Source organism: Hipposideros armiger, unplaced genomic scaffold, assembly GCF_001890085.2.
Source record: "Hipposideros armiger isolate ML-2016 unplaced genomic scaffold, ASM189008v1 scaffold_628, whole genome shotgun sequence".
Lineage (NCBI taxonomy): Eukaryota > Metazoa > Chordata > Mammalia > Chiroptera > Hipposideridae > Hipposideros > Hipposideros armiger.
The window spans coordinates 863,693-887,394 of NW_017731978.1; the positions used below are offsets into that span (position 1 = coordinate 863,693).

Here is a 23,702-nt window from a genome sequence, read left to right on the forward strand (position 1 = left end):
GGTTTGGATCCCACATGAGGGCCAGTGACACTGCCCTCTACAGCTAAGATGGTGAACAACAGCTCGACCTGGAGCTGGGCTGCTGTGAGTCACTGGTGACGGTGTAGGGTGCATTGGGTCTGGCCGGCAGCGGGCAGCGGGCATGAGCTTTCATTAGCTGCCGTGGGCGGCCGTCCAATGGCTGGCGGGCGACTGCCTCACCCGGAAGAGCGCAATGATAATACCAACATGGGCCAGTGAAGTGATGTCCTCCACAACTAGACTAAAGAACAAAAGGACAGCAACTTGTCTGTTTCACGTCCCCAATTCCCCAACACTGTTCTCCCCCGATTCCACAATAAAATCTTTTAAAAAATAGAATAAAATGTAGTTCCTAGACCAGCAGCAGTAGCATCACCCTGGTACTTGTTAGAAATTCAAATTCTTGGACCCCACCTCAGACATACTCAATTAGTAACTCTGGAGGTAAGGCTCCATAATCCAAATTGTAATAAGCCCTCCAGATGACTCATGCATATTAAAACTTGAGAACTTCTGCTATAATTTATCAGTAAATTTTGATGTCTTTAATGACATTTTATGACATTTTACCTGTGTATGGTATCTGTAAAGATAAAAAATGCCTTTTAGATTTTATTAGACCATAATATAACCTCTTTCTGTCTATTCTGGACTCCCAAGATTATGAATACTTTTCTTTGTATACATCGAATCCATCCATGCATCCATCCATCCAGTGTGTATAGAGCATACATTACATCTTCAATATAATGCTTTCTTTATAGTTTTAGCTAGCATATCGTCTGTTATACTTAGTCTGTTTTATATCGTTCTCAGTTAATTTATAGACAGCCTTGTCACACAAACTAAATGTTAAATATCCTTGAGAAGAGGGATACACGATGATTTTCTTCTTTTATATTCCCCTGCGATTCTTAAATATTGTTTGACTTTTCATTTTGAAATTATTTTAGACTTCAAAAAAGATTTCCCAAATGCATCTTAAAAAACTATATAATACAGTGATCTAAATCATAAAGTTAACATTGATACAGTTAAGACCTTTTGAATTGAACCAAATAGTTTCCTGTTCATTCCTATAGCATTGATGTCAGTTGAACCCAATTTTAGTTTTTGAGTTTCTTTTTGAGCAGTACTACTTGTAAAGATTTATATTTCATGACTCTTATTCTTCATTGTAGGTCCTCGAAAGAACAGAGAAAATTTACTTTTTCTTTTTAATGGAATAAACTCATTTTAGTTGTTATTTATACATCTGAGCTATATTATGGGATCTTAATGATCTTAGTTTCCCTGTATCTTGAAACATTTTGGTATTTCATCATCCTAGGAATTATTTCACCATTACTCATCAATTATTCCTAACCATGCTAAAAACTACTAAAATAATAAAATGGAAGAATGATGGAATTGCCTATGAGTATGGTGCAGTAGTAAAACAAATCATCACTGTTGGACTCAGTTTTCTTACTGCCTTGCCAGAAGCATTACAGCGTTTTTCAAAAAAGTTGTCAAAGAAGTTGGGAGATAACCATCTTAAACATTATGTAAAATGTTAACATGTAACATCTGGATGAAGGTTATATGACAGTTCTTTATGCTATCATAACTTTTTAAAGCTTTCATTGAACATACTTGATAACCCATTATTTTTATTTTCCTCTTATAGCAAAGAAAAAACTAACAAAGGAATAAATACATTTCACAGTTATTAGAGGAACTAGTAGATGAATGCAGTGCCGCAGACAGCAGCACTTTACACTGGAATGATGATGGGACAACTGATTGCATAAGCCAAGTTGCAGATTTTGAGTCTTCAGATGAATTTTCTCAAACTGAAGAACTTAGGAGTGTACAATGTATTTGAGGAAAAAATGAAAAATGGTGTCCTCATATTTCTTCATGAATGACTCCTCCAGGTAGTCATTTAATGGGCAGGACTTCAGAATGCAATATTTTCACCAACAATCAAAAACATTCCAATTTGCTAAAAGGATGTACAATAGTATTCTTTCGTCTTTTAAGATGTTTGTGTACCAAAACTTAAACTTGGTATGGTTTTAACTGGACACTGCTGTGTGTACAAAGGTTACTGGAAGGAAACATGGTGTAGAAATGAAAACAATCATTGGATTTATTGTTCCAATTGGTATTTATTCGTCTAAAACTAAGAATGCTTGCAGTTATAGAGCAAGGGAAATGATTGTTCTCTCTCTTACCAAATTAAGTACTGAGTTTTCAAAGTACTGTGTTTGATGATGCAAGGGTAAAAAAAAAAAAAAAGACCCCAAAGTGATGATAAGACAGAACTTGAGATGTACCTGAAATCTGGGATCAAAATTTTACAAAATGGCCATGTTCCAAGTTCATGCATCACAGTTGATGAATAGTGTTCATTTTAATGGATATTGCCTATATTGGGTATATGTTCAAAACCAGGAAAACGTGGAATAATTGGATTTGCTGTTTACATTGTTACTAACATTTTTTTTTTAAGATTGGGGAATTGGGGGAGGGGAACAGTGTTGGGGAGTTGGAGAAGGGGGACCAGCCAAATTGTTGTTCTTCAATCTTAGTTGTGAAGGGCGCAATTCGCCATCTGGCTGCCCTTGGCAGCTCGTCACCTAAAAGCTCAAGGTGATGTGTTCAATCTTAGTTGCGGGTGAGCGTAGCCACCATCCCATGTGGGAGTTGAACCAGCCGCCTTGTTGTTAAGAGCACGTGCTCTATCCACTGAGCCATCCGGTTGGCAGCTCAGCTCAAGGTGCCGAGTTCAGTCCTAGTTGCGGGTGGGCATAGACCACCATCAAACAGGCAGTCTTGTTGTTAGGAACACGTTCTCTCACCAGCTGAGCCATCCTGCCACCTGCTGGCAGCTCAGCGGCAGCTGCTCAGGCACAGCGTCACTGGCCCATGTGGGACTCGAACTGGCAGCCCTGTTGCTCAGAGCTCGCACTTTTAACCAACTGAGCCACTTGGCCGGCCCCATTACTAACATTTTTAATAAAGTTTTCACCCAAATGGTAATGATAAGTTGTTTTGGTATACTGAGGGTTAAAGGTGAATCATGTCATAAAGAAAGCAGTGATGTCTTTTGCATAACCAAGATGACTGTCCTGAGCCACCGTGGTAAAAATTGTCACACCACCGTATGAAGTAATCCCACCAAAGCTCACAAAAGGTATATTCTAAATGGGGTTATCATTATATTAGATCGAGGTTTCTCAACCTTGGCACTATTTAATATATTGGGCTGAATAATTCTTTGTTGTAGGGGGCTGCCCTGTGTATTGTAGGATGTTCTGTATTCATAAACTGCCAGTAGCACCCTTTCCCCTATTTGTGACAACCAAAAATGTCTTCTAACATTGCCAGATGTGCTTCGGTGGGGCAAAATCTCCCTGGTAAAGGACCATCTATCTCATTGGAAGGACAGGGGAAAATTGGGTATTAGATCTTGTAGTGTTTTGAGAGGAATAGGTTGTTAGTTTTGTTGAGCTATTATTCTAAGTAATATGGAAAATGTAAATAGATTGTCTTTTCATTTACTTTGGAATCCTTTTCATTTTCTAGCAGAGTTAAATCCAGAAGTGGAGTTTGGGACAGGTTTTGAAGTAGATTATGATGGGCATTGACACTGGGTTGAAGTAATTACATTCACTTCGTGCTTTGATAAAATTTCCTTAGCTTCTGAAGAGAAACTTTCTTTTTTTCTAGAAGTAAACTGAGCAGGACACAGTTTATGTGATGCTGATCACCACCAGTGAGAATGATTTCAGAGGATTTTCTTATTATAGAAAGGAATTTAAAAATGTGCCTAATTCAGGATGATCTCGATACAGAAGAAAGGCAGGCACTAAAGGGTCAACCATAAATTAAATACATTTCAAAAAGAAAGTACGATGTTATAGACTTAAAAGCATCCAGAATAGGGTAATTTGTTTTGTATACTCTATTACTCTGAGTTTATCTTGACTAAAATAATTCTGTTAATCCATTTAAGCCAATTTGTGTAATTTAAATGAAAAGATAAGATTCTTTAAAGTTGGATTTTCTGTTTGGATTTTAGTAATCATGGAGAAATGTCTGGATTTCTATGAGGGAAACTTTTTTTTTTTTAACTGTATTGGGGAACAGTGTATTTTTCCCAGGACCCATCAGCTCCAAGTCAAGTTGTCCTTCAATCTTAGTTGTGGAGGGCGCAGCTCAGCTCCAAGTCCAGTCACTGGGGGTGGCGCAGCCCACCATCCCATGTGGGAGTCAAACCAGCAGCCATGTTGTTAGGAGCACACGCTCTAACCAACTGAGCCATCTGGCGGCCCATCAGCAGCCCAGCGGCAGCTCAGCTCAAGTTGTTGTCTTCAATCTAGTTGCGGAGGGCGCAGCTCACTGGCCCATGTGGAAATCAAACCGGCAGCCCTGTTGCTCAGAGCTCATGTCTTAACCAACTGAGCCACCAGGCTGCCCAAGGAGGGGAACTTTTTATTAAAGATATTTTAGGTTGTAGAACTAGAAAATTGGTTTTTATTTTTCTTATTTTGAAAGGGTTAGCTTTTACCCCTACCCTTCTAACATTTGTCTGAAAGCTGTCACATTTGCTCCCAGTTCTACCCCATTCCGGAAGATTCCCCTGCTGTATCAGAATTGCCCTGCTCTGCATGCTTTATTTAGGTGTTACGATGACTTCGCATGATGATTGGGAGCTGTTCCCACCTTTTTATTATCTCACATGGCCAGGTGACTTTTTTAGTGTTCTGCTGATTGTTCACATTAGTCCTTTTCACTAGTTTCCATCCCTCCAAATCCCTCATAGTGCTTTTTTTTTTTAAGATTTTATTGGGGAATTGGGGGAGGGGAACAGTGCTGGGAAATCGGGAAGGGGAGCAGACAAGTTGCCGGCCTTCAAAGTTTTTTTTTGTTGTTGTTGTTGTTTTATTTTGTTTGTTTTATTAAATAAACTGCCTGCAGAGACAGGAGTTCTGATAACAGTGTAAGCTCTAAATCTGTAACAGTTGGAGACCATAGGGGCATGTGAAAATCATGTCAGCTGAAGCAGAGCTTGAAAGTAGCCTTGTGTCTGACTTGCAGCTCCATCATCTGGCATTTGAATATTTTATAGTCTTGGAATTACACTGTACCTTTCTGCAAGCAGCATGCTATAGTCCGTCCAATATTTCTACTCCAGGTTGGTCATGTATTCCAAGGAGAAAGAATCTAGCCTCTTGTTCCTTTAGCTAGCTATGTGACCTTGAACAAGTCACTTAATTTCTTTACGTATCAGTTGCCCTCTAAATAGGAGGGTTCTGGGTGTGCCCATCTGACAGGACTGTTGTGAGGAGCACTTCAACTGATTGCAGTCAGGTTTGGAAGATGTGGTTGTTGTAGGGCAGGAGGTCTGTCCTGTTCAGGGCGCGAGACCCCACTCTAAGCACAGAGCCTGGCATGTGTAGACACTGGGAAATAAATATGCGGGACAGATAAATTGGCAAAGATTGTAAATAGCTATTGCCTGTAAATCTGCAGTTCCTGTAATATTTTAATTTGATCCTGTATACCCCTATGCCCCAACTCATCCCTAATTTTCAAGATTCAGCTAAACATTTACCTTCTCTGTAGAGTTTTTCTCAATGTACACATTTCCAAATTTATAATATGTACTTATTTGTACCACTTGTGAGCTGATTTATGTTGTTAGCTTTTCCTCCCAAGATTTTAAGAAAATTTTCAAATATACAGAAGAATTGATAGAATTTTATAGTGGGCACCCATGTACACCACCCCTAGATTTTTCCATTACCATTTTTACAGTGCTTGCTTTATCACGTCTCCATTTACCTATCCCTCCATCTATTAATCCAAACTACTTTCTTGATGTATTTCAAAGTGAATTTCAGGCATTCATACACCTTTACCTGACTATTTGAGCATGCATATCCTTACCTAGAGTTCATTACTTATTTATAGCTTTTTCCTTTTGATGTAAAATTTACATACAATGAAATGCACAAATCATAAGGTACATTGTATGTTGATCACATTGTAGCTTGTCTTTTCACTAAGGACCACTTTCCTTGTAGATGAACCCTAATCTTTCTAATTGCTACATAGTTTTTCTAATATGGCTGTATCAAGTTTATTTAGCTATTCATAGACATTTAAATTTTTTGTACTTTTCTGCAATAAATATATTTGGCAGATAAGTAAGATAGAGACCTAGAAGTGAAATTGCTGGGCTAAAGGGTATGCGTATTTTTAATTTAATTAAAAATTTTAGTACATGCCTGTAAGTTGCCTACCAAATAGCCTGACCAATTAAAACTTCCACCAACACTGTTTCCCTACAAACTCAACCACATTGAATATCCTAATTTCTTTTAGCCAGTTGCTTTGGGCTGTCATTTTACTTTGTAGTTCTTTGATTAGTAGTAAGGCTGTATGGGGTCTTCCCAACTAGTTTTTTTTTTTTTTAAGATTTTATTGGGGAATTGGGGGAGGGGAACAGTGCTGGGAAATCAGGAAGAGGAACAGAGAAGCTGCTGTCCTTTTGTTCTTCAGTCTAGTTGTGGAGGACGTTGCTTCACTGGCCCATGTTGGCACCATCATTGTGCTCTTCCCGGGTGAGGCAGATCAGTTGCGGGCTTCTGGACCGCCCCTCATGGTGGCTGCTGGGCTACACACGGTAGCCCATGGCAACCCACTGCAGCAGGGGTTGCAGCCTACTCCGTCGCCAGCGACTCATGGCAGCCCAGCTCCAAGTTGAGCTGTTGTTCAGCGTTTTAGCTGTAGAGGGCAGTGTGACTGGCCCTCATATGTGGGATCCGAATGGGGGCCCTTTGGTGTCCCAAGCCAGCTCTTAACCAATGCGCCACTTGGCCAGCCCTAGAATACTAGGTTTTAAGAGGAGTTAGGAAGAAGTACTTACATGTTTTTGTAGCATGTGAATATGTAATTAATAGTAGGAATGATGGCATTTGAGGAGAAAAAGTAGAGAATAAAGAAAGGTGTTATTTGTGTGTTTCTTAACTGGAGATTAAGTTTCAGCTCTACAGTAACAAATTAATTAAATGTGCCATTTAAATTGTGTCTTTTCAATGATGAAACCTGCCCACTTGGAGGGGATGTGTGCACAAGCACTCACACTGTCTAGTGATCACCTCCAGGACGAAGTAGGCCATTGGTTCCGGGAGTGAGCTCATATTAAACTTGGGTGACGTGTCCTAAGCTGCATGCATAGTACTGGAGCACGAGTTGGTTTGCATGTTGTTGCTTGTGGTTTCTGCAGGTTGTGTAGTGCATCCCTGAGCATGAGCGCAGAATGAAGCGACGTTTGGATGACCAGGAGTCACCAGTGTATGCAGCCCAGCAGCGTCGGCTCCCTGGCAGCACAGAGGCTTTTCCTCACCAGCACCGGGTGCTGGCCCCTGCCCCTCCTGTGTATGAGGCTGTGTCCGACACCATGCAGTCAGCCACTGGAATCCAGTACTCTGTCACACCCAGCTATCAGGTACGCAGGAGCCACCACACACCTAGTGACTGGTGGTTTCCTCCAACGAAATCATTTTTTATTAAGCATTCGGTTAGAAATAATAAATATCTATGGGATAATGAAAACAGTGTGCACTAGTGTACTCTCCACCTAAGTTTTTTTGTTTTTTAAGTCACGACCTTTGACATTCACTGAATTTCTCCTTCCTGGTCCCTTTTCCTTTTCTGTCACTTCAGAGGTAGCCACTAATTTGAATTTTGTGCTTATCATTTCCTTGACTGACTTTATTTCTTTCAGTCATTTTGTTTATACCTCTCAACAATAGATTAGTTTGGGTATTTTTGGACCTTATTATATAAATTAAAACATGTATATACATTTTCTTCTTTACTCACTTTTTTCCCCACTCAAGTGTGGTTCCCAGACTTAGCCATATTTTTGTGTGTAACTGAGTTATTATCACTCTGTTATGAATTATATGAATACATATATATTCAATTTATTTATTCTAATGTTGATGAACAGCCTTTCAGGCTTACCATGTTATAAAGGTCTGCTGTGAACAATCTTAGGTGATTCTCCTACTGCAGTAGCACTCACAGTGACAATCTGTGACAAGATAAACTTGCACCAGAAACGAAATGAACGCACTGCTTTTATCAAGAGAGGCTTGGCTACAGGGACAATGGCATCTGAGTTAAGCAGCAGCTTATTAGTAAAGTGGCTGGGCTACGTTCTGCTGCAAACTTATCTTCTTGCAGACCCCTCAGCAGGTTTGAGGGCACATGAAGAAGAGCAGCTCAAGTCCTAAAGGGATTGCTGGGTCGTAGGGTGTGCGCATCTTCACCGTACCGGTGATGTCAGATGTTTTTCAAAGCTGTACCGATTTATATTTTCACCAGCACTGTGTGTTCCTAGCATTCCACATCCTGACCAACACTGATTACTGATCTCTTGTCTGTTCACTCTGTTTTGTAAAAATGGAAGAAATTAAAAATTCTTTGCCCTTTATAATTATGAAACTAAATATCACCATTTTAAAAAAAATGATATAAGATTACTTTTTTCTCTGACCCCTCAGACTTTATCCCATTGGTGCATTTACTGGGTATCCAAAGTTTTTATGCATGCACAGCATATCTCTATTTATCTGCCTAGCTATCTAGATACACTTCTCTTTTTACAAAAGTTGGATTATACAGTATATACTGTTAAATATTTGCTTTTTTTCCTTACTGTATAGTAGACAGCTTTCCACTTGAATATATATGTATAGATCCAAATAATTTTTAAAATGTCGTTGCATTTATAATATTCCATTTCAGGTCATCCTGAACCATAATTTATAACGGGTCTGGAGAGGCCTTCTTCAGCCTAACTTGTTAGTGACTTTTAAAAAGGTGTGACTGACTGGTACTGGGCATATAAGTTGGTATAATTTTCTTGAGAGCAGTTTTGTGTCCAGTTGTTTAGTCATTATAAGAAAATAATCAAAGAAGGCAGAACTGGGTGAAGTAGGATAAGGTGATATTTTAGGTGTCACTCTTCCTCAGGAATCGTCACTTTTAAAGCTGTGTAATGCCTCGAATGGGGCTGGGTGCAGCAGTCAGAACTGCTGTGGTTCAAATCTTTAAGTTAGGGCTTGGAAGAAGGAAAACTTGCTTGTTTTCCTTGGGTTATTTTATCTGAACAGGTTCATGATTGTTTCCTACATTTAGGGTAAGTTACATCTGTTCCTATACTAGAAACTTGACTGTGTTCATACAAAACCAGCTATCGCGAATAATTATAAACTCCAACTAAGTCTTGTAAAAACCTGTCCAATATATGCATGTTAGAATTAGAAGCTCAGAATAATAGCACTTCTTGTGAGTGAGATATTAGAGCATTTAGAATTGTTTAAATAATTTCTTTTTACTCCTAATGTGTATTGTATTATTTCTGTGGATTTGTAAGTAGTTGTTCTGTTACCCCCCTTCCACACTGCCCAGGGTAATCTTTACAAATTTGTGGGGACTTAAAAAAAACTTCTTCTCTTTTAAGTTATAGTACACATCTCACATTGTTTAGAGAAAGTTTCATGTTATTCTCCTTATTTTGGAAATGTGGCAAATCAGATACATTTGTCTTTAGCTGTCTTTTGTAGTGATTAACAGTTCTGAAATAGGAAAATTTAAAACTGGAAATTTTATGAGGTGTGATCAAACAATATGGTGAATGTTTAAATTTAAAAAATGTGTTACAGTAAAAGACACATTGCCATTAATCCCCCTCAAAATACTCCCCCTCACTTCGAATATACCTATCCCATCGTTCTTGTCATTTTCTGAAGCAGTTCTGGAAGTCCTTTTTTGTCAGTGTCTTTAGTTGCACTGTCATGGCTGCCTCTATGTCCTGAATCATTTTGACTTTGGGGAAAAGCCAGCAATTGCACAGTGTCAGATCTGGTTAATAAGGTGGATGAGGACACACTGTAATGTTTTTTTTCTTTTCTTTCTTTTTTTTAGTTGGGGAATTGGGGGGGAACAGCGTTGGGGAATTGGGGAAGGGGAACAGACAAGTTGCTGTCCTTTTGTTCTTCAGTCTAGTTGTGGAGGATTCTGCTTCACTAGCCCATGTTGGTATTATCATTGCGCTCTTCCCGGGTGAGGCAGTCACTCTCTGGCCATTGGACGGCCGCTCACGGTGGCTCACGGCAGCTCACGAAATTGTCCGCCAGCTGCCGGCCAGCCCCACTGCAGCCTATGCTGACGCCGGCAACTCTCAGCAGCCCAGCTCCAGGTTGAGCTGTTGTTCACCATCTCAGCTGTAGAGAGCGCAGTGTCACTGGCCCATGTGGGATCTGAACCAGGGCCCTACTGCTCAGAGCTGGCATCCCATGCCAACTCCTAACCAGTGCGCCATTCGGCCGGCCCTGTAATGTTTTTGTTTGACAGAAATTGCTATACCAGAAGCGATGTGTGACACGGAGCCTTTCCGTTGTGATCAACAAATACCATGAATGCTGCTGTGGAGTGCCATCCAACAGAAAGGCAGGATCTTCAGTATGGGAAGTGGCGAATTGAACCTTAGTAACAGTGTGTGAAAAGTTTCAACTTGTTCAGTGCAGTCAGTTGGGTGTGAGCTTCTGTTGAAGAGAAGGTGTGTTTTAAAGTGTGCCGTAAATCATACTCCATCATGACAACGCTTCGTGTCACACATCACTTCTGGTATATGGCAATTTCTGCCCAATAGAAACATTACAGTGTGTCCTAATGCATCTTATTAACCGAATCTGGCACTGTTCAACCTCTGGCTCGTCCCCAAAATCAAAATGACCATGAAAGGAAAACATTTTGAATTGATTCAGGACATCGAGGCAGCCACAACAGCACAACTAAAGACACTCACAAAAGAGGACTTCCAGAACTGCTTCAGAAAGTGGCGAGAACGATGGAATAAGTTTATTCAAAGCAAGGGGGAGTATTTTGAGGGGGATTAATGGCAGTGTATCTTTTATTGTAATAAATTTTTTAATTTAAACATTCACCGTATTATTTGATCACACTTCATATATAGTAGTTCCTGCAATAGACTGGGAGGAAAGGGACTTGTGCTTTTATGCCATCCCTAAACTTACAAGAGGATGGGGCGGGGAGATTGAGACGAGAGAGAATGGGAATGATTATGAATGAGAGAATAGAAACATTTGAAGTCAAACCACCAACAAATTGGAAGAAATTTTTATTTTACTTTAGAAGTAGCAAATAAGGATAAGCAAAATAAACAACAGTAAAAATCTTCTCTAACCCCACCACCAGAAGATAAAATGCTAATATTTTGATACATTGTATATTTGTTGTCTAGAGTTTAAAATATTTTTGTATTACGTATACTGCTTTGTAATGTGTTTTTAAAAATTATTTAAAAGTTTAAATTCATATGCAGCCCATGAATGAATACATTCATGTATTCATTGTGAACATTTTTTAATGTTAAAATACATGCATCTGTATTAGTGCTATTCAAAACATGGTCCACAAATGGCTGATGTTTATAGTTTTTTACTAACCCGTAATAAGGTAAGTGTAGAAATTGAGTATTTAGAAACTTTTATAGTGAGTAGACATTGTAATTTTATATCTGTAAAATCTAATAGTGAAAATTATGGGTTAATGTATTTTTTATTTCACTTTTCTAGTAATTCATTTTTACTGTATTTTGTAAAAAGTAGTGGCCCATGATGGATTGGAATTTAAGAAAAAATAAAAACTGGTGTTTAACCACAGATAGTTTGAGAAGTATAGAGCTATATAATATATAATACTGCAGAGAATTCTGTTACAATTTCGGTGGGCTCTAATTAATTTCACCAATTCCATCGTGGGAAATTTGGGTTTCTAATTAATTATTTTTTGTATGCGAAGATATGCATGCATGTTTTTTAAACACATTTGGGGAAGAATGCTCAAGCCTTGAACTTCCTGTGTGTACTTTGTCCACCCCAGGTTTCAGCTGTGCCGCAGGGCTCCGGTGGCAGTCATGGGCCCACCATAGCAGCAGTGCACAGCAGCCATCATCACCCAGCAGCCGTGCAGCCCCACGGAGGCCAGGTGGTCCAGAGCCATGCTCACCCAGCCCCACCCGTCGCACCAGTGCAGGGGCAGCAGCAGTTTCAGAGGCTCAAGGTGGTATTCAGCTCCTTTGCTTCTATCAAAAAGTGTGTCTCATAGCAGGCAGCATTGGCTTCCGTCTATTAGTAGTGGTGTTACAACTTTTAACACTAGATAGGGGCTGAATCACAAGAAATTTTACTTTGTTTTTGTTTTGAAACCTTAGATTCTGCATCATAGCACCAGTGCCTGATTTAGAGAATACCTTCAAGAAACATTATTGGGAATGGATGGATGCATGGCACTCAGATGTATCAGGATTGAGGGGATATTAGCAAAGTCCATTTTCTCGATGCTTCCTTTTGAACTCTCACTGGTAGTTCTTAATTCAGCGTAGTACAAGGTTTTATGGAGCATGCACATGGTTGGCTACAGTCCGGTACAGTAAATGGGCCCAGTATTTATTATCTTACGGTTTAATCTTCTTGTTCCTGTTTATGAATAGCTGAATTGGCTATCATCTTCAAGTCTATCCTTAGTAAAACACACACTCCTTTTTGGGGAACATTTATAAAGTTAGAGGAAGATTATAATTGTGAATGAAGTGTTAGTGTTTTCATCTGTTCTGCTGAGTATGTGCTATAGGTTTTCAGTGCTTTGAAATTCATGAGGCATCTGTGGAGAAGTGAAGCTTGTGTTCCCAGCTAACCTTTTTTCTCTGCTTACTCGAGTGCTAATTTTTAAAATGTGTGATGCAGTAAGCATTTCAGATTTCAGTTTTTCTAATTTTACATTTATGTAAAATTTAAACTCAAGTGCAGGAAATACAAAATTAAAGAACTGTAAAGAGATAAGATGTTGAATCTTTATTTGGTCCTGTCAGCCTAATTATATCAAGTAGCTTGCAGGTAGGAATGAACAAATATTTCAGCCTTCTGTTTTCCTTGATACTTAGTCTAGTTCTCCATCACCCTGTCCTCCTTGGTTTGAGTTCTCAGGAACTTATTTAATTTTGGTCTAAGGAAAGTAGATTCTATGTAAATATAAAGCGTACCAAAGCTAAGCTATATAGAGAGATTTCATAAAATTTACTTAGTCTATATTAGCTTAAGTCATTAAAAGTTGACTATATTTCAGCGTAGTCTTTAGTGTACACATTATTTGGGCCTGAAACTTCACTCTGGGCTCTGTCTTTGGGAAAATGTGTATTATATAAGCAATATTGATGGTTTTCCTTATGACATTTTTTTTTCTCTGCTTGTGGAGTGAGATTTGGGCACCAAAGTATAGTATTGCTGTAGACCTGGCACTTCACCAACCCCTGAAAACATTCTGTAAACTTGGTTTGTGATTTAATTTCATAGTAATACGGTATTCAGCATTTGATACCTTAAAGTTGCAAAAGGGCTTAAAACTTGCTATTAATTAACAAAAATGTATTTATAGCTTTTGTCAGCCAGCTCCATCAAAGCAGAGCTCCTGTTTTACTCACCTTCCTCACTTGGGTGTAAGTAGGTAGATTGTGCTTTGTCTGTTTTACAGAAACTGTCAAGGAAGCAAGAAAGGGCTTTGGAGTTGGGGTTATAGAATTGAGTCATGGGTAGAGTTAGGATTTCTTGCTCTGTTCTTGTAACAAGCTCTGCATGATTCCTGACATGGTAACTTGTTGCATTTCCTTTCTAATGAGGAGAGGTAAAAGGCTTTCTTATGCCTCCATGTAGTTTCATTCAGTATTCCCACATTGCCTGCCATTTTTGGATCAGTCTTAAAATGCTTTACAAGCATTTGAGTCAACTTCAATAAACCATTTGTATTCTATAATAAGGAAGTGTCCAGTGAGAAATGTGTAGGTTATTTCAAGCATCAACATTGTCTATACTTTTTTGTCTTTGGTAGACTGATGACAAGGAGAATTTGAATAATGAGGCTTGTTTGGTGTGGTTTAGTTATTTGTTGAATGCCAGCAGCATAAATACCTGGCACATATTTAGCAAGTGCTCTTCACAGTTGTTTGTGTTTGTCTCCCCAACAAGATTATGAACTTCAGAAGGTTAGGGACCTTAATGTAATAAATGCCTGTTGAAGTGAGCCAGGAAATGCATCAACAGAGTTGAGGGGTCTACCCTAGTATGTCCTTAAATGTGTAGCTTCTAAATGACTATTTCCAAGTGGTTTTTTTCTAAGCTGTGGTTCCTAGAACTGTATAAATCCCTTTGAAGTATATTTTAGGAAATGAGAGAATTTTCTCATTGTTCTTACATGCAGTAGCTCATTTATAATACGGATGTCAAGCTGGTGTTTTTAAAGCATAGTGCTATTTTATAACTAATTTTTAAACAGTGGTTCACTATGACCTATACCTTTTCTTCCAAACATATACATATCACATATACTTTCTTTACAGGTTTCTGCACTTTTTCTTTCTCTGTAGTAATAACATTATACCATGTGTGCTCTTGTTTAATTTTTCTGTGTTTATTTTTTTATAACTCCTCCTTTGTCACGTGATTGTGAATGCTTTTTAAAAATATCTTCCAAAGTCTGTTCCTTCTGCAAACTTAATGAGTTTTATGCTCCATCATCTTTTCATTAATGAAACATTTCGCTGTGGAAAGTTCTGAATATGAATTAAATAGTTCATTGAATTTCAACAGAAATTGTCATGGTTTTTGTAAAGTACAGAAAAACCAACCATCACATTAGTGGGTATTGGCCAAGTATGCAATCTGTGCCCTAGCAACACTGAAATGCTCTGATTAACTATGGCTATTATGGAAGTCTGGACAACTCTTGAAATGTCATTTAATGCTTTATTTCAGGGGTGTCAAACTGGCGGCCCGCGGGCCGCATGCGGCCCTTGAGGTAATTTTTTGTATACTCGTCTTCAGTAGTTAAAGGGTTAATGAGGGAATTGTGTGTATGGTATTGCCTCTATCTCCCCTAAGCGCTATTTTCTTCATAACAATTTTTTCTATTTTCATTTTATTTCAGAGCATCGTGGGCCACAAAAAATTACCTCGAGGGCCGCATGCGGCCCGCAGGCCGCCAGTTTGACACCCCTGCTTTATTTGAACATAAATGTTCTATTTCACAATATTTATCACGAGTAGAGCTTATCAAATCAAATGTTTGTTTTTGAAACTTTCCTAAACTTGGTATTTTGTATAATTTAAAATAATCTCAGAGTATATAGGAAACACCTAGTAGGTAATTCCCTTGGATGTCTCCTGAGTAACTAAAAATTAAGTTGTTCTAAATCAGACTCATAACTTTCTAGCCCTTCAAACTGTTTCTTTTTGTGAATGCCCAAATAATTTATAATTTAGTGAATGTACGCCCTTATCTCCCGTATTAGTCAGCCCCCAAACTCTGTCACTTCTACCTCCTCAAAAGCTTGGGAATCTGTCCAGTTCTCCCTGTTCTTTGGTCAATACTATAATTTAAGCCACTATTGTTCACATGTGAATTAGCCTTAGAGCATAACTTGTTTTCCTGCCTCCTTCATTCTCTCCTCCCTTTGCACCAGTTTGTTCTCAGCACTGTAGCCCAGCTGAGTGCACTGAGATGATAAAAATCTCAATTGCTCTTTTTTTTTTAGTAAATTATTTTTATTATGAAATACACATTTTTAAAAATTAGTTTCAGCTGTACAACACAGTGCAATAGTTATACTTTTTACCCCTCGAAGTGACAACCCCCCTCCCCCAATCCGCCGCCCCATTTCCCCCCAATATCATACATATCTATTACAAATCCCTTGACTCCACTCCCACACTATACTCCACGTCCCATGACACTCCCTCTCTCTCCCTCTCCCTCTCCCTCTCCCTCTCCCTCTCTCTCTCTCTATATATATATACACACACACACACACACATATTCAATTATAGTTGACATACAATATTATACAACATCAACTTCAGGTGCACAGTGCAGTGATCAAGCCTCTTCCCCATCCATGATGCAAGACATGTGACCACCTGACACCCTACAAAATATTCACATTATCAATTACATTCCTCCAACTGTCCCCCATGTCCCCATGGCAACACTGCAGCTGTGTATTTATGCTATCCAGCCCCCTCCCTCTCTCCCTCATCCCCACCCCCACAACCAACAGCCATCAACTGCACCCCCACATCTCTGAGACCACCTCTGTTCACTTTCCTCGCCCATTCAGTTTTTTAGAGTCCACATATAAGTGAAATCATATGGTATTTGTCTTTCTCCGACTCAGTTGCTTTTTAACAAGATTTACAAGGCCTGCTTCCTCTCCTGTGTCATCTTGTTGCTCATCACTTCTACCATTCCTCCTCTCCATCTCAAACCCTCCAGCCAAATTAAACTGTTTTCAGTTTCCCAAGTATACAAGAAGACGGTGTCCTGTGTAGGATTTTGCCCATGCTGCTTCCTCTGACTTTCTTCATAGGTCTTCACTTTTGCTAATTTATACTCATGCTCAGAACTCAGTTTAGACATCGCCTCCTGGGAAAGAACGCCTTTGTGCCCTTCTCATGTACTCGCTGTATGTTCAGTGATCACCCGCTTATCCCACTGTGTTAGGATTCCCAGCTAGACGTGAATGAACTTCTGTAGAGCAGGGACAGTGGCTTGTTTGTCACTGATCCTTAGTACCTCACGTTGGCCCTAGTGTCGCATGCTGTGGCTTTAATAGATTTTGTGAAATGAATAAATGAACAAATAATTGAGTGATATAGTAATGTGATTATTCTTCACTAATCATTTTCCCTAAGATTATCCAAGGCAAGGCTATGGATTTTGAGTTGATTTTTATTTGAAGCTTGAGTTTTATTATTGGCATCCATACTAATTTTTTGGTTTATGAGACTGACGTCTTACCACTTACTTGGCCACCACGTCTGGTTCATACTGATTTTAAAACTTTCATGTATATTTACGGTATATTTCTATTTCACATAATGTGTTAATTTTACTCAGGCCTAAATCATGTTTTCATACTTCTTGGCTTACTTTCTTTTCATAACGCCTCAGGTGGAGGATGCGCTGTCCTACCTTGACCAGGTGAAGCTGCAGTTTGGTAGTCAGCCTCAGGTCTACAACGATTTCCTGGATATCATGAAGGAATTTAAGTCTCAGAGGTAAAAGATGTGTGTGGGTATACTCAAGCTTTGTGCTTGGAATGTGGATTTTGGAGGGAGGATAGAGGTTATTCTCATCTTCTGAAAGATAAAGGATGCCCCCATTTGGGGGGTTAATTTTCAGAGTCTTTTTACTTTATGTGTTGCTTTATTGATAAATTATAGGCCCTCGATCTTTGTTTCCTTTCTACTGGTAAATTTTTCTTAACTAAAATTTTTCTTAGAACTTCATCTCAATCAAGGTAGTAGACTGGTAATGATTAGGCTATTTGCTCTTTGAATTAAGACATGCTACTGTTCTGGCTTGGCTCACTGTTACAGGAGATTAACTCAACTCTCTGAACATGTAGATCCATGATGATTTATGTGGGGTGCCGCGGGTTGGATCTCACATGGGAATTGCCACTGTAGACTTACTGAGTATGTACCTCCTTGGTAGGCCTGTTATCACGAGTGTATATTCTGTTCAGCATTATGACCAAATCTCTTTGTGAAGCTAAGTACCTTTGGAATTTCAGAGTTCTTTGTGTGTTCTTTATGTATAATATGCAGGTTGATTTTTTATCTATTTTCCTGTTTAGGGAACCTAGTGGAATATGAATTTTCTTTCTTACTAGGGTGTTTGTTGAGCTTGCCACTTTAATTTTCGTTTTTTTATCAGCATTGACACTCCAGGAGTAATAAGTCGTGTGTCCCAGCTGTTCAAAGGCCACCCGGACCTGATCATGGGCTTCAATACCTTCCTGCCTCCTGGCTACAAGATTGAGGTGCAAACCAATGACATGGTGAACGTGACAACTCCAGGCCAGGTGCATCAGATCCCTACCCATGGCATCCAGCCCCAGCCTCAGCCACCACCCCAACATCCTTCCCAGCCTTCAGCCCAGTCAGCCCCAGCTCCTGTCCAGCCAGCTCCTCAGCCCCCACCTGCCAAAGTCAGCAAGGTGAGCACTTGGAAAACTGTCACATGAAATGCATCCCTAGAAAACACCCTCCTTTGGCATTTCCTCTTTATACAAGGCTTAGATACACATGTTACGGTGGTTTCATTAGAGAAGGCGCAGCAGTCACATCCCTATAAAATGGTTCACATTTACATAACACATATTGAGATATCTGTTTAAATCTAGACATCAACAACCTTCATGGACTGTCTTGTCCCCAACTACTGTTTATTGAGCCCCCAAGCATCCCAAACGCGGCGACTTTGTGTAGTAGTACTTTGACAACAAAGGCAGAAACGGTCAGCTTATGCCACTGCCTGCACGGTCATCATTTTACAGAAGTCACTCCATTTACAGAGTAGCTCATACCAAGCTAAGCACAAGGTCCTACTGATGATGGTTCTGCACTGTCTGATACAGCAGCCATCAGCCACGTGGAGCTATATGTAAATTTAATTTATTTAAAATAAATCCAGTTTTCCGTTGCACTAGCTACATTTCAAGTGCTCAGTAGCCTCGTGTGGCTAGTGGGTATCATACAGGACAGTAAATAAAGAACATTTCTGTCATCTCAGAGAATTCTATTGGGCAGAGCTGGTTTTTAGATTTTTACGTGGAGTTAACTGCAATAATTGAATTGTTTTGACATTAAAGATCAATGTAGAATGAGGGGTTTTTTTTTTTTTACTCTATTTGTACCTGTTGAGCTAGTGAGCTTAAAATTGCATATGAAAAATTCTTCCTTGTATCTACTTTTAAGTTGTATTTAGAAATTTTGAGACTGAAATATTTGTATTAGAATGTGTGAACCCTCCACACCTCCCACCCCTGCCCAGTGTGATTTGAGTTGGGCTGAAACGGCCTGGCCAGAGGAAATAAAGGATATAAGTTGATCAGATACCTTGTTTCTCTTTAGTTTGAATTTCTTTCCTATGTCAAACCATCTGTGTTCCGGAGGAGAATAAAGACTTTTTTCTTTTTAGCCTTCCCAACTACAAGCACATACTGCAGCCAGTCAGCAGACTCCCCCACTCCCACCATATGCATCCCCACGTTCTCCACCTGTCCAACCTCACACACCAGTGACAGTCTCATTGGGAACGGCCCCATCCTTGCAGAACAATCAGCCTGTGGAGTTTAATCATGCCATCAACTATGTTAATAAGATCAAGAACAGGTTCCAGGGCCAACCAGACATCTACAAAGCATTCCTGGAGATTTTGCACACATATCAGGTAAGAGAGTTGCCCTTTCAACCTCTTGTAACCAGGTCACCTTCTGAGGGTATCTAGTCCGAGAAGAAGTTGGATACCATTTTTGTGCTAATTCCTACTGAAAATGAGTTAGAAACCTTGATACGTGTTTCTAATACATGTGATTGCTCAGCTTGAATTGCCTCATAGCAGGCAGTCAGGATTTTTAAAGTTACTGCCCTGGAAATTAATGCTTATTTGTGTCGGAAGTTCAGAGGATGACTGTGTAGTATATAGTTAATCTTCAGAAGAAGGAGGAGAAATTTCTCTAATGACTTTTGTTTCATCAATTGATAACAGTCCCCTGAGCATTCACATATTAACTGCCCTAGTTTTAAAAGGAATTGCCAGCCACCATCTTCTACTCCTTCAACTTACGAGCTTGCAGTCAAAACAGTTGGTGAGAACACAGACTTTCTTCGTAAGTGCACCCCAAATAGATAATATACAGAGCTCCTATCAGACATCTCAGAAAGTGCAAAAGTGAGTCATTCAAAACAGTGCGCCTCCAGTATGATCTCTTCCCATTTGCAATTTATCAGAAAGAGCAGCGGAATGCCAAGGAAGCGGGAGGAAACTACACTCCAGCGTTGACTGAGCAGGAGGTTTATGCCCAGGTGGCTCGTCTTTTCAAAAATCAGGAAGATCTGTTGTCAGAGTTTGGACAGTTTTTACCAGATGCCAACAGCTCAGTGGTAAGTTGTATTTATAAGAATTATGCACTATTTAGAATTATTATCTTAGATAAGTTTGGAAGCTGGAATCAGAAGGGGACTTTTTCTATATGATACTTGCTTTGGTGAGAGCATTAATCTCTTTCATGTGTCTTAATTAGCTTTTAAGCAAAACAACTGCTGAGAAGGTTGATTCTGTGAGAAATGATCACGGAGGCACTGTGAAGAAGCCCCAACTGAACAACAAGCCACAGAGGCCCAGCCAGAATGGCTGCCAGATCCGCAGACACTCTGGAACGGGGACCACCCCCCCGGTGAAGGTGAGAATGGGCAGCCGTAGCTTGATTTGACTTCCCGGAGCAATTCTAGTGCGTAGGTACTCTAGAATTGGCCCTGTGTTATGGTCCTAAGCCTACTGACAATGGGATCCTGGACATTGAGAGTGGGTTGGTGTATGGCACAGAAACTCAGTGCAAAGCTTCTTATGTGGCTTTGCAGAAGAACGTTAGAATACTAGTAATTACTCAGATCACGTTGCTGCTGTGAGTTTTTATTGGTTTTCTTTACATTTTTTCTCTCTATTAGCTGTCATCTATTTTTTTTGTTTTCTGCCAAGTGTTTCTGAGACTTACTAATTTTTCCCTTCTTCTGTTTTGATGCCTTAAATCTGCCTTGTGCTAAGAAAGATGATTACGCCTGATAATTGTTTCAGAAAAAAGTCAGTGGTCTCTGCGGTCCTCCTGTGAGGAAAGTGCGTGTACTTTTTGAGACCTCTGGGTTAGAGGCCTGTTCTACCCATGGTCCATTGTTGATTTGCCAGACCTTATCTGTATCATCTTAATCTCCAAGGTAGGACCTTGGGGCTAAAGCAGAAGGAGGTCTTAAATTCCTGTTAGTGACCTGTCATGCGATGCCCCTTGTTACAGCAAACACTACTCATCTGCCTGCAGAAAGCCAGGCCCACTCCGGTACTCTATGTGGTGCAGCTGGTCTAGGGAGAGGGCTGCTGTCGGTACTGAAGGTTGCTTCAGCTAATTCTAAAGCAGTATATAACAGAAAAGAGGAGAGGCAGGTCTGCAGAACTTAAAGAATAACAAAAGGCAGTGGAATTTCTAATAATGACAGGTGACTGGTAGGCAAGCAGATAACTACAAAGACTGACGTATTAGGTGTTGCTGACACCTTTGAAGGATGTTTTTTAGTGCTTATAATGTTTTCTTCTTTCAAAGCAAGTTGAACTTAGTAATAGTTTGTATTTCTTCACTTCAGTAAAGAATATTATTGATGTGAGTAACAAGAATCGGGTCAGCAGATCTGCTCCTCTCCTGAATTGGTCTCCTCCCGCGCTTGATCCCCACAGGTGGAAACACTATATTGGGGGTTAGACTTCCCTGCCTGCTTTCTCCTCGGGCAGGAAGCAGTGGCTATCGCTCCTCAGCTGGGGAACTCTGGGTGCAAAGGTGAATGCTGCGCCCACCCCCAGCCCCCAAAGTCTGTACATTTCTTCACAGATCCTGAGAGGTGGCTTTTTAAGAGTAAATTCTGGCCTGAGAGTATGTCATGGCCTATTCTTTTCCTTTGAAAGAGCAGTCTTAAATTCATCTGAGTGGGTATTGCTGACAAGACAGGTAGTTCTGTTAGGAAAATAAACTGCTTTTTTTTTTTCATGAATTTTTAAATTGTGAAAAATAATTAAAGGTTAAAGATTGATTTCTATCCACTCTAGGCTATCTACTCCTTCTCTTTTTACTAACAGCCTCTTCTGCCTCCACAGCTAGGAAGACAAGGCAGTGGCATTAGGATCCAAATAAAGTTCCTTTTGGCCCATGGGAAAAGTTACGGATGTTAAGTCTATCACAGTAATGCTGTTACCATTTGCAGAGAGAATCTTTGGGAAGTAGAATGATGTGTGACACTGGGAAAAATGGACAGGCAAACTGCAGTAGAGAAGATGTGGAAGTCTCATAGGGCACAACGCGAGTTAGGGACTTGAATTCTCTCGTTTGTTGCAAATTATCAATCAGCAATGATTGATGAGGGAAGCAATGAACATAGCTGAAAATACAATTCAGAGGAGCCCAACGTTTGGTCTTACACGTTTGTATTTTCCCATTTTTGCAGAAGAAACCCAAACTGCTCAACCTGAAGGATTCTTCTATGGCAGACGCCAGCAAGCATGGTGTAGGAACTGAATCATTATTTTTTGATAAGGTGAGTAAATGAATGAGTTAGATTTTATATCGGCTGTTAATGCCAAAAGAAAATTGCCCCATCCCCAAGAAGATTTTGCTTCAGAAGCATCAAGCTGATTAGGATGTTCCACTACTTAATATAGTTCCCAAGTTTAGGGTCTTTCAGTCTACTAGAACTATTAGCACAGCCAGAGAAATAGTAGCGTGGTCTGCTTTGCTTTTGTGAAATAGTTTGCAGGAAATACAGCATTTTCCCTGGTGAAAGACAGCTGTAACAAAAAGCATGATATAAACACTCTCCACAGATGTTTGGGGCTCCCAGCTGCACCTGTCGAGGTCTGTACCATGGGGGGTGTGAGTGCACCAGTTGTTGAGGACTTAGGTGACTTGTAATCTTGTAATTGCTTGTGGTCCTTATTTACAGTGTTGCATATAGCATTCGGGGGAGTCTGATTGAATTGTGCACTTCAGAGCTCCCCAGGTGATTGTCATGAGCAGCCTGCGTTGCTATCATTGGTGTCAGTGGTGGGTGTTGTGGGTGTGTTTGACTTCTGTGTCTGACTTCCTCTTTGGAGTCAAGTTGATGATTGGCAGCCTACTTGCATCAGAGTAGCTGGTAACTGCCAGACATCTCACTGGCAGAAGCCAGCTTGGATTGATCTGGTGGCTTACCCTTGTCTTGCACCTCTGGGTTTCTGCAGAAGGGTAAATGATTTAGCATCTCTGTGATCGGTGCCTCCTCATCCCTCTCTAGCCAGCTGTGCTTATGTGAGTTGTTTGTGAGCCGTTTGGCCAAACAGTTAAGAGTCCTTGGCTCTGACTTGAGTCATTTCTGAGGGCTGCCTGGTCACTTGGATGCTTTTAAGGCAAATGTAGAAGTCCAGGTCACAACCAACAAATGGCAAGGAAAGAGCAGGGGAACTGAATAAGCTCTTTTTATTTTGTTATTATTTTTTTAAAGATTTTATTAGGGAATTGGGGGAGGGGAACAGACAAGTTGCTGTCCTTTTGTTCTTCAGTCTAGTTGGGAAGGACATTGCTTCACTGGCCCATGTTGGTATTATCATTGAGCTCTTCCCTGGGGAGGCAGATCGGTTGCCGGCTCTTGACAGCTCATGCTGGCTGCCAGCTGCTCACGCCGGCTGCCAGCCACTCTCGGTAGCTTATGGCAGCCCACTGCAGCCTACGCCATCGCCGGCGACTCACTGTAGCTCAGCTCCAGGTCGAGCTGTTATTCACCATCTTAGCTGTAGAGGGCGCAGCGTCACTGGCCCACATGTGGGATCCGAACCAAGCTGAAAATTAAGTTTTTTTTTTTTTTTTTAAGATTTTTTTTTTTTTAATTGGGGAATTGAGAGATGGGAACAGCGCTGGGGAATTGAGGGAAGGGGAACAGACAAGTTGCTGTCCTTTTTTGTTC

General features: G+C 40.2%; 1 protein-coding gene across 2 annotated transcripts in view; it reads left to right on the plus strand.

Annotated features, from left to right (window-relative positions):
* Positions 1-23,702, plus strand: part of SIN3A (SIN3 transcription regulator family member A) — a 63,356-nt gene that overhangs the window by 12,886 nt on the left and 26,768 nt on the right. For both annotated transcript variants that reach the window (XM_019625435.1, XM_019625434.1), the window contains exons 2-9: positions 7,304-7,525; positions 11,995-12,174; positions 17,113-17,219; positions 17,881-18,163; positions 19,147-19,398; positions 19,959-20,111; positions 20,252-20,410; positions 22,212-22,301. In XM_019625435.1, the coding sequence (XP_019480980.1) occupies positions 7,337-7,525; positions 11,995-12,174; positions 17,113-17,219; positions 17,881-18,163; positions 19,147-19,398; positions 19,959-20,111; positions 20,252-20,410; positions 22,212-22,301 (1,413 nt within the window). In that variant the 5' untranslated portion in view covers positions 7,304-7,336. The remainder of the gene's footprint in view (positions 1-7,303; positions 7,526-11,994; positions 12,175-17,112; positions 17,220-17,880; positions 18,164-19,146; positions 19,399-19,958; positions 20,112-20,251; positions 20,411-22,211; positions 22,302-23,702) is intronic.